The 16,937-nt window shown below is 35.3% G+C and overlaps 1 protein-coding gene across 4 annotated transcripts in view; it reads left to right on the top strand.

Moving 5' to 3' along the window:
- The window catches only part of CCDC148 (coiled-coil domain containing 148), a 362,700-nt gene that overhangs the window by 167,206 nt on the left and 178,557 nt on the right, over positions 1 to 16,937 (top strand). For 3 of the 4 annotated variants that reach the window (XM_021076461.1, XM_021076460.1, XM_021076459.1), the window contains one exon: positions 10,442 to 10,582. In XM_021076461.1, the coding sequence (XP_020932120.1) occupies positions 10,442 to 10,582 (141 nt within the window). Of the gene's footprint in view, positions 1 to 1,653; positions 1,754 to 10,441; positions 10,583 to 16,937 lie in introns of all 4 variants that reach the window. The other variant, XR_002339474.1, reaches the window with a different exon arrangement.

Here is a 16,937-nt window from a genome sequence, read left to right as displayed (position 1 = left end):
AAGTACTGCCAAGTTCTTTAAATGATCTATTGTTGATTGTTGCTATATCTAGAAAGCACTGTGTTGATGCAAAGAAAAGGCTTCCTCTTTGGGTCCTATGAGTTGGGAAATCCATAAACTGTAATCACTTTTATCATACTCTATAATCACTTTCCTTAATTTTTGTGCTCAGCAGTAGTCTTCATTTCACAGCTCCAAAATTGTCTTATACTCATTAAAAAAAAAAAAAAAAGACTGTTCCAGTTGTTACTGATCTATGAGAATTTCTCTTGAGGTTCTGTTCGTTAAAATAATAACTCCAAGGGAAAAATATAAGAGCTTTGAGGTATGTGGTCATGCTGCTGCAAATGTATGAGTTTTAGAATAGTTTCCTAATACTTATTTACATTATATAATACACATCTCTCACTTTCTCCCTCTAAACTTCATACCATCCTAATTACAGCAAAGGATTCTAGATAACTTATTCTCTTCTCTGTAATCAATTTCACTTGCATTAATTAGGCAAATGCCTTGTTAGGCAAATGTGCTAAATATTGTATTTGAATTTTATTTTTAACCATGGCCCAAGATAAGAAAACTCAGAATTACAGAATTACAGAATCAGAATCAAAAAGAACAGTCATTTCTGGGGTTGGTGGCTTTATGGAAAATCCTTCACAATGAAACTAAACTTAGAGGTCAGTAGAAAGTTGTCTCAACTTTCTTACAAGATGTTTGTTAGATCACAGATATCTTTAATAATGACTTTTGCAGAGTATCTTCTATGAATTAGTATTGTAGTGGACTTTAGAGATTTATGAAAATTGTGTAAACCTTGACCTCAGAATACAAGAAGCCTATAATCTAGTTGGGAAGTGGGATGTGCATGTGAAATGGTTACTAAACAAAACCATTCTTTTTTCCTTTTTTAAAAATTGAGATATAATTGACCTGTAACTTTGTATTAGTTTTAGGCATGCAATATAATGATTTGAAATATGTGTATGTTATGTGAAATGATTACCACAATAAATTTAGGTAATATTCATCACCACACATAATACTGTTTTTTTTTTTTCTTGTGATGACAACTCTTAAGATTTACCCTCTTAGCAACTTTCAAATATATAACACACTGTCGCTAACTGGTCACTATGCTGTACATTACATATCCAGGACTTACGTATTTGTATAACTGGACTTTATAACTTTTGACCCCCTTTTTACCCATTTTGACCAATTCCACACCTCTCTGTCTCTGGCAACTACCAATCTATTCTCTGTATCTAAGAGTTTGGGTTTTTTGTTTGTTTGTTGTTTTAGATTCCACATGTAAGTGAGATCCTATGGTATTTGTCTTTCTCTGTCTGACTTATTTCACTTAGCGTAAAGGTCTATGCATGTTGTCACAAATGGCAGGATTTCCTTCCTTTTCTGGTTGAATAATATTCTATTGTACCATATTTTCTTTATCTATTCATATGTCAATAGACCATCAGGTTGTTTCTGGTCTCAACTATTGCAAATGATGTTGCAGTGAAATTGGGGGTGCAGATATCTTTTTGAGATAATGATTTCAATTACTTTGGATAAATGCATAGAAGTAGAATTGCTGGATTGTGTGATAGTTCTTTTTTTAATCTTTTGAAGAACCTCCATATTCTTTTTCAGAGTGGCTGCACCACCAACAAAACACAAGAGTTTCCTTTTTCTTCATATCTTCTCCAGCACTTGTTATTTCTTATCTTCTTGACAAGAGCTATTCTAACAGGTATGATGGGCTTTCTCATTGTGGTTTTGATGTGCATTTCCCTGATGATTAGCAATACTGTGTAGCTATTCATGTACCTGTTGGCCATTTGTATTTTTCTGAAGACAGAAAAATATCTATTCAGATCCTCTGCTCTTTTTAAATCAGATTATTTGTTTTTTCTATTGAGTTCTATGAGTTCTTTATATGTTTTAGACATTACCTCTTATTAGATGTGTTATTTGCAAATATTTTCTTTCATTTAGTAGGTTGTCTTTTTGACTATGTCGAGGGTTTCCTTTGCTGTGTAGAAACCTTTTAATTTGATGTAGTTCCACTTGTTTATTCTTGCTTTTGTTGCCTTTGCTTTGGGGTCAAATCCAAGAAGTTATCTCCAGAACTGATGTCAAGGATCTTACCCCTTATGTTTTCTTCCAGGAGTTTTATGGCTTCATAAACAAAATCTTTCTATATAGGATAATAAAGTGCTAAATATGTTTAATATTATTAAACATTTAATAAACATTTATGGTGTGTCAGACATTGAAATAATGTCTGTAGAGGTTAAAAAGGAGACTAAGTCAGTACCCTCCATCCACGGGGGAAAGATAGCTATGTATAAAGCTAACCTTCCTCAAGACCTTCACTCATCGGATATGTACTCTAAGGTGGAGTCTTGCTGTATTCTGAACTATTCTCTTCTCTTATAGTCTAAATCATTCTCCTTTCTTATGAAAAGTTTAAAGCTGAGTTCAGGAACTATCAGCTATGTGACATGTTAATGACTTTAGACAAATCTTGCTGATGAAAGACCAAAGAGGTAGAGAGGGGACAGGTTGGAGGAGGTATGATATGTGTGTAAGGAATTGGTCAGCTTAAAGTTTCCTATCGAAATTATGGAATCTCGGAAGCGACACTCTACATGGTGGTCACCCAAGGTTTAGAGATTAAACAAGTATACGGTTACTAATTTGGGTTTTAGATATTTGTTCATCCACCCAAGAAATATTCATTGAACACCTTTGGGTATACTTTGGGTGAAGCCCTGTTCCAGGAGTGGGCTTAGAACAGTGAATAAGGCCAACTCCCTGCTCTTATGGAGTTTAAAGTCTAGTGAGAAACACTGATAAGAAAATAAATCAGTTGGTCAAAAATTATTTTTCCAGCTTTATTAAGAAATAATTGACATACTTCACTGTGCAAGTTTAAGGTGTACAGCATGATGGTTTGATTTATACAATATTGGAAATGATTACAATAAGTTTAGTTAACATCCATCATCTCACAGATGTAAACATCTCATAGATAGATACAATAAAAAGAAAAAAATCTTCTCATGAGAACTCTTAGGAAAATAATATAATTTTATACAGTGATAAGTGAAATGAAAATAAATCAAGATAATTAAAGAGTGACTGGGTGGCATCTATTTTAGGCATTATCACATGGATGAAGGTCAGAGATGGGATTGACAAATGGTGGAGAAGTTGTTAGGAAGGGGCCCTGCTCTTGAAGGACAGATGAGCAGGAGTGAGGGCTTCCCAGCCAAAGGCCTAGGGCAGAGATAAGCAGGGGCGTGCAGCAGTGGGAAGGAGAGGAAGAGGCAGAGGAGGAAGAAAGCCTGGTTTCTTTGCTCTGGGGGGTAATAGCAAATAAGTTCCTATGCATGGAGTCAAGTCCACACACGCTCTAAAAGATTGAGTCCTTTTTTGAACAAGGTGATACCCAAAGAAATAAATGGCCAGAAAAGCCCATTGAATTGGTGGCCAATGCAAAGCCACATCTATTAGAATCATGAGCAGAGGAGCAAATGTATTTGAAAATTAACCCAGTAGTCAAATGTCTACCAAATAGGTTGAATCAAGATGACACTGAAGTCAGGAAAGTCAGCTAGAAAGCAATGGCAGCAGTCCAGAAATGTAGTAAACATTCATGTATCATTTATGCTTTCTTATCTCATTTATTCACCCATTCAAACAAATTGAGCATCTCTTGGGTGTCAGGTGGTATGTAAAAGGCACTGAAGATACAGTGGTGAGTCAATCAGATATGATCCCCATCTTCATGGGGATCACAGTCTAGTGGGGAAATGGATACTGGTCATATAATCACAAGACTGGTGTCTGATTTCAAACTATTGTAAGTACCTTAAAGACAAGGTAAACAATGTTATGGGAACATGCAACTGGGGGGTTTTATATGTAGGGAAGGTGGGCAAGTCTTCCTGAAGAGATGTGTGGAACCGTAATTTGGGACTGAGTGAGTATTGATTAAGAAGGTGTGGAGGAGGCAAGAGGAAGGGAGAGGTATCCCCAGGAAAGGAAATAGCATGTCCACCATCCTTGGAGCTAGAGGAAATATGGCTTTCTTAGGGATCTGGAAAATGGTCCGGGCTCCTGGAGCACAAAGGTGAGTTTGTGATTGCATGGGGTTAGGAGTTGGGGCTGCAGACACGGGCAGGGACAAACTTTGGAGGCCTTTCAGTCCATAGTTTGGAGTTCAGACTTCACCCCAATAGTGCTGGAAACCATTAAAAGTGTAGGAAGTGAAGTGAGATGGGAATTGGGCAGGGAAAGAAACTAGAGTGGATGCAGGATGTAGCTTGGGAGCCATGAAGGTAGAAGTATATGTAGGTCTATGAAATGGTCGGAGGCACAGTCTACAGGACTTGATATGTGGAATGTGTATATGTGGAATGTCAGGGACAGGCAGTGTCAGGATGATTCCTGAGTTTCTGGTTTGCACAAATTGGTGGTGTTTGCACAGCAATCCTGTAAGCTCTGTGTCATTGTTATCACATTTTACATGAATCTGAAGTTATAGGTGGTTAAACAATGTACCCCAGGGAATATTATTAATTAAGTCACTGAGATAGGACTCAAGCTCTGGTTTCTGATTTCAAAACCTGGGTTCTCTCATCATGCCTCTGGGTTCATTGCAGAAGGAACAAGGACTATGGCTTAACGATGGCAATACAGTAGCTTTGGTCTTTATTATAACACAGAGCCATAGAATCTCAGCCTTGGAAGCAAATTATAGAGAGCTTCCTGCTGTGTTTTCCCTAGATCTCATAGCCAGCAGGCAAATGGTTTTCTGACTGTTAGCCCTGTTTTTTGACTCTATTGTACAATTTCGCTTTGTCAGCTTCATAAATAAAATAGACCAATAGGTTTGTAACTTTTGTACCTTAGGAAAAAAAAAAAACTTAGTGGTAGTTTTCTGCTTATTAACATTTAGTTTGTTTCTTCTTCTACAAGTCTTGTTTTATGCTATGGTTAAGACCCTCTAGGACCCACTTAAGTGGAACTTTGCAAGATTTTATTTGAAAAGAAAAGGGCATGGAACAGTCAAGATAATAGTGCATAATCATTGAGATTCTAAAAAAGACTAGTAAAAAGCCACAGAAAATGGAAAGCAGTTATCAAAGAGAGGTGATTAAAAAAAAGGCACTTATAAAGGCACTCAAGAAACCAAGGGACAATTGTGAAACTGAGAGGAAAAACCAAATCTTTCTGCTGAACAAAAATGCCAAAGAGAGAACAGAAAGCTGTAACAACATATGCAAAATCACAGGTACTGTATTTCATGAGTGGATTTTAAACATAAATGGAACACATAAGATAAAAAAGCTTCATTAGGTAATATTGAAAAAAGATGGAACATTTGGAAAGAATTTAATGGAGCTATCAGTCTGTTAAAGATTTAATAAAATGAAAATTTGAAGTTTACTCAGCTGAACTGAATTTAGAAGCTTATTGGAACATTTAGGGAGAAGGCAGAGAAAGGGATCTGCTTGAAACTTTTTTGCACACATCCTCTAACATTGCAAGAGGTAGGAATTTGTTGTTGAAAATCCTGACAAGGCTTTCTAGATATTTTCCCTGTCAGATAAGCAGATATGGAGCTTTAGGAATCCTGGAAATAGCCAGGACAGGGAAAGCAAGGATTGAGAGTTGCAAAGTGGAGGAGTCAGAAAATGATAGCATGTCTGGTGAGGGTACCTCTTCTTCCTGAAGACCCATCCAAGTAAGAAGGGGAAATACTGTCAATCTAACTCTCCAACAGAGCCTTGGAGCATTATGCATGCATTTACCAGCAAGTGTTTCTTGAACCCGTGCCAGATGCCATGCTAGGCTCTGGAGAGACCGGTGAATAAGACAAATTTGGTCCCTACCCTTAAGAAGTTTGCAGCCAAGTATAGGTAAATCCAAATGGTTTTAGTGTCTGCTGTAATTAATAGAAGAGAGAGACCAGGTACTAGGAGTGTGGGGAATGACCTGGACATGGCGAGAGAGGGAAAGTTACCTGGAGCAAGTGATATCTAAGCTTAGGCTTGAGTAGGATAAGGGGAAGCTAGCCAGCTGAAGTGTGAAGGAAAGTTTGCATGTTTCAAGGATTACTTCACACCATGTATTTAATGCCTTTATAAAATACAGACGTGGCACACAATAAACCCTCATAAATGGCAACTTTTAATGTTTTATTATCATCAGTATAAGCACTGGTCAGATGGTACTTTTTCTATATATAATAACACACATGATACAATGTTTCCATAAATATGACTGATAGAATTCACAATTAATGTTTAGTTGTCTATTTTTATTTAACAGGCTTATGAAATACTGATGCTCCTCATTGCTGTTCATTTTGCTTGCAGAAGATATTTGCAGAACATGCCATATTGTGGTCTCTCTATATAAGGAAAATATAAAGGAGAATCAGAATATTATAAATTAAAGAAACTAGAGAAGTCACCTGATCTAGTCCCCGCCTTTAAAATGGGAGAAAACTGGGCTAGCCGTTAGCTGAAAGTAGCAATGTTGGTGTTTATCGGCAGAGATGAGACAAAAAGGCTGGTGTTCTCACCAACAGTTCAGTACTCATTTCCTTTATACCTCATTGCCACTTAAAATTATTTTCAAAGCTCGGAGTTCCCATTGCTCAGTGATAATGAACCTGACCAGTGTCTGTGAAGATGCGGGTTCAATCCCTGGCTTTGCTCAGTGGGTTAAGGATCTGGCGTTGCCGTGAGCTGTGGTGTAGGTAGCAGATACAGCTTGGATCTGGCATTTCTGTGGCTGTTGGTGTAGGCTGGCAGCTGTAGCTCTGATTCAACCCCCTAGCCTGGGAACTGCCGTATGCCACCAGTGTGGCCCTAAAAAAAGCTAAAAAAAAATTATTTTCAAAACTCTCCACTTTGATGTAAAACTGTGTTAATATTGTTACTTGATGTTAACTTCCATTGTTGCCTTTGAAATATTCAGGGGCTTCATTTTTTTTTCTAATACTTTATTCACTCTGGTGGTATGTGTGTTAATTAATTTCACTTGAGCCATTTTATTTTTAAATTGAGAGCAAGGGATACATGTAACACTACTAACCATTTTCATTTAAAATCCTTAGTTTATTATTTGCAACAGATTTTAAATTTCACTTGTTCTTTGTTGGGTTAAGTTTTCATTCAAAGACTGTACCTTTGGCAGGACTATTAAACATAGTATTAACTAAAGAACTGGAAAAATGTCCTGTAGTTAATAATCTAAATAATGCTTTCCTTACAATGCATTCTTGACTGCCACTGTGGTAATGTGCTTTCATGGTTATTACTGTTACACAGTTATGTTCGCATGCTCTGTTTAAAGCTATATAATTACCAAACCTTTTAAAAGAAAAGCACTAAAATGTTCTTCTGGGCTATTCTTCCTATTGCTCACTGTTCACTCAGAAGTTTCTGTGCTTGAGCCTATAGTGCTAATATTGATTCCTCTGCCCACCTGCCAGGTTTCTTGTTCTTGGGCATCTTGAAAATATCATAATCGATTGTCATTCTCTCCACATGGGAGTCATTTACATCCTTTGGCTGCCTCTGTAGGGATCTGCTGGATACAGAATTTTTTCAATGGCACCCCTTTTCCCAGCAGATTCTCTACTGGGTTAACTGTGTATTCCAAAAATCCCCATTTACCTTACTGCCTGGGTACTGATTGCTGCAGAGCCTGTTTCTCCTTGTCAGGATCTTACAAATCCAGCTACTTAAGAGGATATAATGCTAGCTTTGATAACCTTCTCCTCTTCACTTTTCACCTTCTTTTGGGTATGGGTTCAATTATAGATGATGCTGTGAGTTATCAATTTCAGGCAAACTTACAATGGTCCCTGAACATTTTCATGATTCCGTATGAAGTGGAAGCAACTTAGTTTCTAAAGGCTGATGCTGACTTGCTCGAGTTTTTTGTTCTGGCATTTCATATTTGTTTCCTAATTTATAATGTGTCCCATTTGAAAAACTGCCATAATCTTATTCTGGAGAATAGGAGAAATATCGTTTATACTTGTAAGTGAGAAGAGGGTAAATTGTGTTATTGGTCTGGTTATTTTCTTGCTAAACTTAGCTTTGGAAACAGAAGTCTTGTCCAGTTATAAGTATTTGCTTATAGTTGGCTTCTTTAAATCATATGATATCACATGTGCAATGTTCATTCAATGATAATTCCAATAAATTACTCTCAAATCAAAAGGTGAGAAGAGTAGTTCCAAAACACAAACTTCCATTGACATTTATGGAATAGTCTCAGTACTCAGAAAGGCTGAATGTATACTGTTTTCTTTGCATTGGTTCACCACATCTCAAGTCTCACCTGAGAACCTTGAGATTACAGTACTTTATTTTACAAATCTCTTTGGACATACATTATTTTTATGAGTTTTTTTATTTTAATGTGGAAAAATTTATATATACAAAATTCTATCATCACTCAACAATTATCAAGTCATTAGTCAATTTTTTTTTTTATCTATACCTGACCTACTCTCCCATGTCCCTTGGAGAGTGGTTAGCAAATCCCCAAATACCATATCATTTCATCCACGTTTCAGTATATATGTCTAAAATTAAAAATTAAAAAAACACACATAACCATACTATGATCACACCTAAAAACTTTAACAATATTTCCATAGTAGCATCAGCTAACTAATCAATATTGAAATATCTAATTGTTTCATAATTTTTTCACATTTAGTTTATTCAAATTAGAAATCAAATATTATCCACATATTGCATTTGGTTGCTATGTTTCTTAAATGCCTTTTAGCTCATATTTCTCCTTCCTTATCTTTCCCTTATAATTTTTTAAATCCTTGAAAGTTTTTCAAATTTCAGTTTTTCTGATTAATCTGTTTCTCCATTGACTGAATTCTCTGAAAACTGATAGGTAGTTCTAGAGATTTGATCATTTTCATTTTTATTTTTTGGCAAGAATGGTTCGTGGGAATGTTGTTTTGCTGCTTATTTCTCAGTGATGTTAGGATTATCCAGCATTTTCACCTGTTGCCAGCTCAATCCACCTGTTATAACATTTCTCATCAGCTGGTAAAATGAAGTTTTTAGTAGCAATTGAAGATCGTGAACAATGACCCAAAAAAACACAAAAGGGGCTTAACTATTTAGTCATTTTAGTTCATCTTATTTTTAGGATATTTTCTTTACTCAATTTTCATTTTATGTATTACTATAATGAGCCCTGCTTGTACCAAATATACAAAACAATGAGGTATTAAATGGAGAATGCTAGTTTTTCCCTTTGCAAAAAAAAATTTTCTGCATACCTCTCCATCCCTTTCCTCTCTGCTTTGTTAGCTACATGTATACCTGAAACATGTGTTTACTTTATCTTGTTAGTTTCATTGGTTTACTCCTTACAAAGATAATACATGCTTGTTGTAAAAATGTCACTTGGCACAGACAGGCTTAAATAATACATTTTTTTTAATTCCATGAAATGATACTATTCAAAGATAACCAATATTTATATTTTAGTAAACCTCATTTCAAATCTCTTTCTAGGTTTAGATACATAGATGATATTTGATATTAATGAGATCATGCTATAAATTTGGTTTTGCAGCTGCTTTTTTGTATCTAATAATAATGTTGTGGACATTTTCTATGTCAATGGGTATAGAAATATAGATCCTTTTCCAATGGCAGTCATTGTATGAAGGCAATGTAGTTAAGTCATCTCTTACTGCCAGACATTTAGACTCTTTGCAATTTTTCTGTTTAAGTAGCCCTGCAGTGTACATTTCTGTAAGCATATTTTTGTGCACTTGTCCAGTTGATGGTTTCTTTTGAATATTTAATAACTTCCCAAAAGTGGTGTTATGGGTCAAAGACTATGCATATTTTATATTGTGACACATATTTACATATTGCCCAGTTGTCCTCTAAAAGCACTTTATCAATTATACTTCTACCAATAATACCTATCGGTATCTAGAAAGTTCTTTCACAGTTCTTAATTTTTTTTTATCTTCATTTAGCTCATTTTCTTCACTTATAAAATCAGGATGAAATATATCAATGGTTCTTAGATATTTTAGGATCTTAGGACCATTTGAAAAATTTTGAAAACTGCTAACCAGAAACTGGAGCTGTTGTTCCAGAAAAACACACCGTGCAAACACACCAAAACTTTTACACACTATAATTCAGAGATCCTTTTGATATCAATTCACAGACTCTTAAGGATTTCACTTCATGAATCCAAGTGAAGAATCTCTGAATGAAATGATTTTGAAATTGCTTTATTTTAATGTGTACTTGAAAAATTTTGACATCTGCTTGATACAGAACCTACTCTTATTGTAATCTGTGAAATCACTTGAGTGTGTATAGCTATCGAAATGAATTTCTATTTATTGCAGGTTCTTCAATGGCGAGCGCACCAGGAAGAGGTAGCAAGGTTGGAAATGGAAATTTCTGCCAGAAGAAGAGAAAAGGAGGAGGAGAAAGAGAAACTATGGAAGAAGAAGGAATTGTTACAAAGAGAAGAGAAGAAAAAAAAGGTAAAAAAAAAAAAAAAAAAAAAACTCTTTGCTATGAATATGTGAATGAAGCTTTAGTTGCCTAATTGAGCTTTGATAGATCTTGGTATTTGGCATGGAATTCTCACAGGCAGTTCTCAGAAAGATTCCTAAGGTTCTAGTGGAGTCTAGCTTCCATTTATTTGAGCTTCCAAGATTTATAGACATGGAGGAGAACCCAATTTATTGACCTTTGCAAGCAGAGTACTTGTTATTAGAAGAGATGCTGTGTGTAAAGAAAAATGAGTATTGTGAGTATTGTTACATCCTGTACTAAGAAGGGACATGGCAAAACCAGAGGTTCCGGGATAGCATTTTGGTTGATGGCAGTATAGCAAATGACTGCCACAAGATGTCCTTATTGGGAAAATACATTGTACGGGGATCAGTGCAATTCATGGAATACCAAAAAGCTTTTTAAATAATTTGCTGGAGTTCCTGCTGTGATTCAATGAGTTAAGAATCCAACTGCAGCAATTCAGGTCACTGGAGAGGCATGGGTTCAAGGATCCACATTGCCGCAGTTGCAGTGTAGATCACGCTGTGACTCACATTCAGTCCCTGGCCCAGGAACTTCCATATGCCATTAAAAAAAAAAAAAAAAAAAAAAAAAAAAAGAATCTACTTCTTGTTTTGTTATTTGTTAGATTTTTTGGTTTTTCGTACTGACATAAATTCATCATTCTACTTTTGAATGAACATTTATTTCCCAGTCTTCAAAATATTAATCAAGACATTTATTAACAGCTTTAAAAAGATTACTGACTACCTGTGGAAGATAAAACATATTTCACAAGGCATTTTAAAATTACATATGGGGTATTTATTTAGATATTTTGTTTGTCCACATCACAAAAATGATAGAATTTACAGCAAAAATAACTGGGAGTTTGGGGTTAGTAGATGGAAACTATTGCATTTGGAGTGGACAAGCAGTGAGATCCTGCAGTATAGCACAGGAACTATATCTAATCACTTGTGATGGAACATGATGGAGGATAATATGAGAAAAAGAATGTATGTATATGTACAATAGGATCACTTTGCTGTACAGCAGAAATTGGCAAACATTGTAAACCAGCTATAATAAAAATTTTTAAATTTTATGACTTCTGTGGAAATAATTTGCAAAGGCAATTTATGATCAATTTTATAACATAATGAAATGAACTTCCATTAACCTATACACCTGTATTCACTTGATATGCATGATGTAAAATGTTTTCTTTTGGAGCTGCTTATAGTGCTAAGAATGACTGATTAATTCATAGTCCTTGATAAATAGATTTTTGTTTTTGTGAACACAATTGATACTTCAAGCCGTATGACCAACTCTCTTTAAGTTCCATTTAAAGAGATTTAGATACAGTTCCGCTTTCTGGGAATTTACAGAGACAGTGCTAGAATACACAAATTAATAACCCAAGTATTGAAGCTCTTGTCTAGAAGTTTTTCCTTCAAAATTAAACATGGAGGGGAAAAAAGCGCTATGTTTTTTTTTTAGCTAACATTCAGTTTTTCTGCATTTTATTATACTTCAGTTGCCTTTGTTCTTATTTATTTAGTGCTCTTACATCAGCAAATAGGTGTACAGTCAGCATGTGTGAAAAACAACATATATAGAAATTATATGACTTTTGACAAAGTATGCTGCAGAGAAGAGTAATTTACAGTTTAAGTAAGTAAGTTGGGTGGTTTCATCAAGTCCCCATCAAGAGAGAAACTCATAAATATCAATCATGTTTCAAATAATGCATGTGAACTCTGCACATCTTTTTGGGAAAACTTACCAATTATTTACTGCTATGAAAGCACAATATTGGAAAAACATATCCGTAGAGAATTGTCATCTACATTGATCTCTTTCATAGCACTTTCTCTCTACAAATTAGTATGACCTTGAAAAGTAATGTATTCCTAAATATTGTTTTCATGTAGTGTCATTTTAAGTTCCATTTAAAGAGATTTAGATACAGTTCCGCTTTCTGGGAATTTACAGAGACAGTGCTAGAATACACAAATTAATAACCCAAGTATTGAGAATTGAAGTAAGTGCATTTAATTGTTTTTCAAATGATTTTTATTTTTTCCATTATAGCTGGTTTACAGTGTTCTGTCAGTTTTCTATAGTACAGCAAAGAGACCTAGTCAGACATACATATATACATTCTTTTTCTCACATTATCCTCCATCATGCTCCATCATAAGTGAGTAGATATAGCTGCTTATGCTATGCAGCAGGATCTCATTGCTTATCCATTCCTTAACTATTCCTAAGGCAATAGTTTGCATCTATTAATCCCAGATTTCCAATCCATCCCACTCCCTCCTCTTCCTCCTGGGCAACCACAAGTCTGATCTCCAGGTCCATGAGTTTCTTTTCTGTGGAAAGGTTCATTTGTGCCATATATTAGATTCCAGGTATAAATGATATCATATGGTATTTGTCCTTCTCTTTCTAACTGACTTAACTTAGCATGAGAGTCTCTACTTCTGACCATGTTGCTGCAAATGTCATTGTTTTGTTCTTCTTTATGGCTGAATAGTATTCCATTGTGTATATATACCACATCTTAATCTATTCATCTGTCAGTGGACATTTTAGTTGTTTCCATGGCTTGGCTATTGTGAATAGTGCTTCAGTGAATATGCGGGTACATGTGTCTTTTTCAAAGAAAGTTTTGTTGGATATGTGCCCAAGAGTGGGATTGCTGGGTCATATGGTAGTTCTATATTTAGTTTTTTGAGGTACCTCTATACTGTTCTCCATAGTGGTTGTACCGGTTTACATTCCCACCAACAATGTACGAGAGTTCCCTTTTCTCCACAGCCTCTCCAGCATTTGTTATTTGTGGACTTATTAATGATGGCCATTCTGACTGGTGTGAGGTGATACCTCATGGTATTTTTGATTTGCATTTCTCTAATAATCAGTGATGTTGAGCATTTTTTCATGTGCTTGTTGACCATCTGTATATATTCCTTGGAGAAATGTCTGTTCAGGTCTTTTGCCCATTTTTCCATTGGGTTGTTGGCTTTTTTTGCTGTTGAGTTGTATAAGGTGCTTGTATATTTTAAAGATTAAGCCTTTGTCAGTTGCGTGATTTGAAACTATTTTCTTCCATTCTGTAAGTTGTCTTTTTTTTTTTTTAATGGTTTCTTTTGCTATGCAAAAGCTTGTCAGTTTGATTAGGTCCCATTGGTTCATTTTTGCTTTTATTTCTGTTGCTTTGGGAGACTGACCTGAGAAAACATTTGTAAAGTTGATATTAGAGAACGTTTTGCCAATGTTTTCTTCTAGGAGTTTGATGGTGTCTTGTTTTGCATTTAAGTCTTCAAGCCATTTTGAGTTTATTTTTGTGCATGGTGTAAGGGTGTGTTCTAGTTTCATTGATTAACATGTGGCTGTCTAGTTTTCCCAGCACCACTTGCTGAAAAGACTATTTGACTTGAGGAATTGACATGATAATACAGGAAACGGTAGAAAGACATTGCTAGCTGTTTTCTCTGCAGTCTATAAGACTTCTGGTAATGAGAGAAAGGCATTTTGGAAGATGGGAGAAAGACCTTCAGGAGCTTGCAGATAATTATTGACATTTGGCCTGACACCAAAACAACAACCACAACAACAAAACATGCAATAATGGAAGGTATACTTAAGCTCTAAGCCAAATTTATGGTCAATTTCTTGCAATTATATAGGACCAAGGCATGTATTTTATTTATTTTATTTTAAAAATTATTTCTTAAAGCTAGAAAAGATTTAAGTACAGAGATTAATGTGGTAAATATATTAGTACTCATCACCTAGCATTGAAACTTAACATTTTTCATTCAGTTTCAGATTTGTTTTATTTTGTAAAGTTGAAATCTTCTTTTTTTTTTTTTTTTTTTGTCTTTTGTCTTTTGTCTTTTGTTGTTGTTGTTGTTGCTATTTCTTGGGCCGCTCCCGCGGCATATGGAGGTTCCCAGGCTAGGGGTTGAATCGGAGCTGTAGCTACCGGCCTACGCCAGAGCCACAGCAACGTGGGATCCGAGCCGCGTCTGCAACCTACACCACAGCTCACGGCAACGCCGGATCGTCAACCCACTGAGCAAGGGCAGGGACCGAACCCGCAACCTCATGGTTCCTAGTCGGATTCGTTAACCACTGCGCCACGACGGGAACTCCGAAATCTTCTTTTGAAGACTTCCTCAGTACCATTTCCCTTCTTACCACCCCAAAGGCAATCTCAATCATGAATTTTATACCTATAGCTATCTTTAGGCTATCTATTGCTTTTAGCATATTTTAACATGTATTTTATTTCTTACTTTTTAAAAGAATATTACCACACTGTCATGTAGAATATACTACTTTTTAAAAATTTATTGTATTGAAGTATAGTTTATTTAAAATGTGTTAATTTCTGCTGTACAGCAGAGTGATTCAGAATATATATATATTCTCTTTCATTTGGTTTATCACAGGATAACAAATATTGTTTCCTGTGCTATACAGTAGGACCTTGTTGTTTACCCATTCTATATAGAATATTTTGCATCCGCTAATCCCAAACTCCAAATCATCCCTCCCCCTCACCTCCTCCTTGGCAACCACAAGTCTCTTCTCCATGTCCATGAGTTTGTTCCTTTTCTCTGGATAGGTTCATTTGTGCAATATATTAAATTCCTGGTGTAAGTGATATCATGTGGTATTTGTCTTTCTCTTTCTGACTTATTTCACTTAGTAGGAGAGCCTCTAGTTCCATCCATGTTGCTTCAAATGGCATTATTTTGTTCTTTTTTATGGCTCATTAGTATTGCATTGTGTATAGTTCTTTTTTTTTTAATTTTTTTTTATTTTCCCACTGTACAGCAAGGGGGTCAGGTTATCCTTAGAAGTATACATTGCAATTACATTTTTTCCCCCACCCTTTCTTCTGTTGCAACATGAGTATCTAGACATAGTTCTCAATGCTATTCAGCAGGATCTCCTTGTAAATCTATTCTAGGTTGTGTCTATAGTTCTTGATGGCCATTCTGACTAGTGTGATATGGTACTTCATTGTAGTTTTGCTTTACGTTTCTCTAAAAATTAACAATATTGAGCATCTTTTCATGGTCTATTGGCTGTCTGTATGTGGAGAAATGTCTATTTAAGTCCTCTGACCATTTTTCGATTGGGCTGTTTGTTTTGTTGTTGTTGTTGTTATTCAGTTTTACGAGCTCTTTGTATGTTTTGGAAATTAGTCCCCTGTTAGTTGCATCATTTGCAAATATTTTCTTCCAGTCCATAGGTAGTCTTTTCATTTTGTTTATGGTTTCCTTTGATGTACAAAAGCTTGTTAGTCTGTTTAGGTCCCATTTGTTTATTTTTGCTTTAATTTATATTGCTTGGGAAACTGACCTAAGAAAACATCAGTATGATTTATGTAAAAGAATATTTTGCCCATGTTCTCTGCTAGGAGTTTTTTGTCACATCTTATGTTTAAGTCTTTAAGACGTTTTGAGTTTATTTTTGTGTATGATGTGAAGATGTGTTTTAACTTCATTGATTTACTTGTGGTGCCCAACTTTCCCAACACCACCTGTATAGCAAATACTTCTTTGTTTGACCTTACGTTTTGAGATATAGCCATGTTAATACACAGAGATCTAGTTTACTCCTTATAAAGGCTATGTAGTATTCCATTGTGGAGCTAGACTAACATTTATACCTTCTTTTAGTGGGTTGACATTTAAGTTTCTTAGGTTTTGTTCTTGAAACTGCTGTAGCAGTCACCTTATGCAGATTGACTGGAGCAGATATGCACAGCTTTCTATAGGGTATATCTGGCATGGAAATCGCTATGTTGTAGGATTTGTGTGTTTTCAACTGTATAAGATTTTTTTTTTTTTACTTTATAAGATATTTAAACAATTCTTTTTTACTTCTGCCTATCTGATAAAAGTGTGTTAAACTGGATTCTCCTGGTGACTTGTGAGATTGAAAATCTCATGTTTATTGGGCAGTTTTATTCCTTTCTGAATTGCTTATTCATGCTTCTTATCCATTTGTCTATTTTTTTCTTTAATCTGTAGGTGTTCTTTACAAATTGTGAATACTGTTTATTTTCATCAATTATATGAGTTGCATATGTTTGCTTTCATTGGTCACCTGCCTTTAAATTTGCCTTATTGTCTGTAGTTTCATGGAAATTTAAAATGATCAAGTTATCAAAGTTATTAAACCTTTTAGTTGTGAATTTTTCTTTCCTTTATGAACTGTAACCTAGTAGTGAGAACATCTTAATGGAGAGCTTTTATGTTAGTCTCTGACAAGGACTCTATGCATTTTACTGGCCCAGGACCCATT

The sequence above is a fragment of the Sus scrofa genome, chromosome 15 (genome assembly GCF_000003025.6).
Source record: "Sus scrofa isolate TJ Tabasco breed Duroc chromosome 15, Sscrofa11.1, whole genome shotgun sequence".
Classification (NCBI taxonomy): Eukaryota; Metazoa; Chordata; class Mammalia; order Artiodactyla; family Suidae; genus Sus; species Sus scrofa.
Note: the sequence above shows the minus strand (reverse complement) of the source record. Positions and strands in the feature narration are given on the sequence as shown.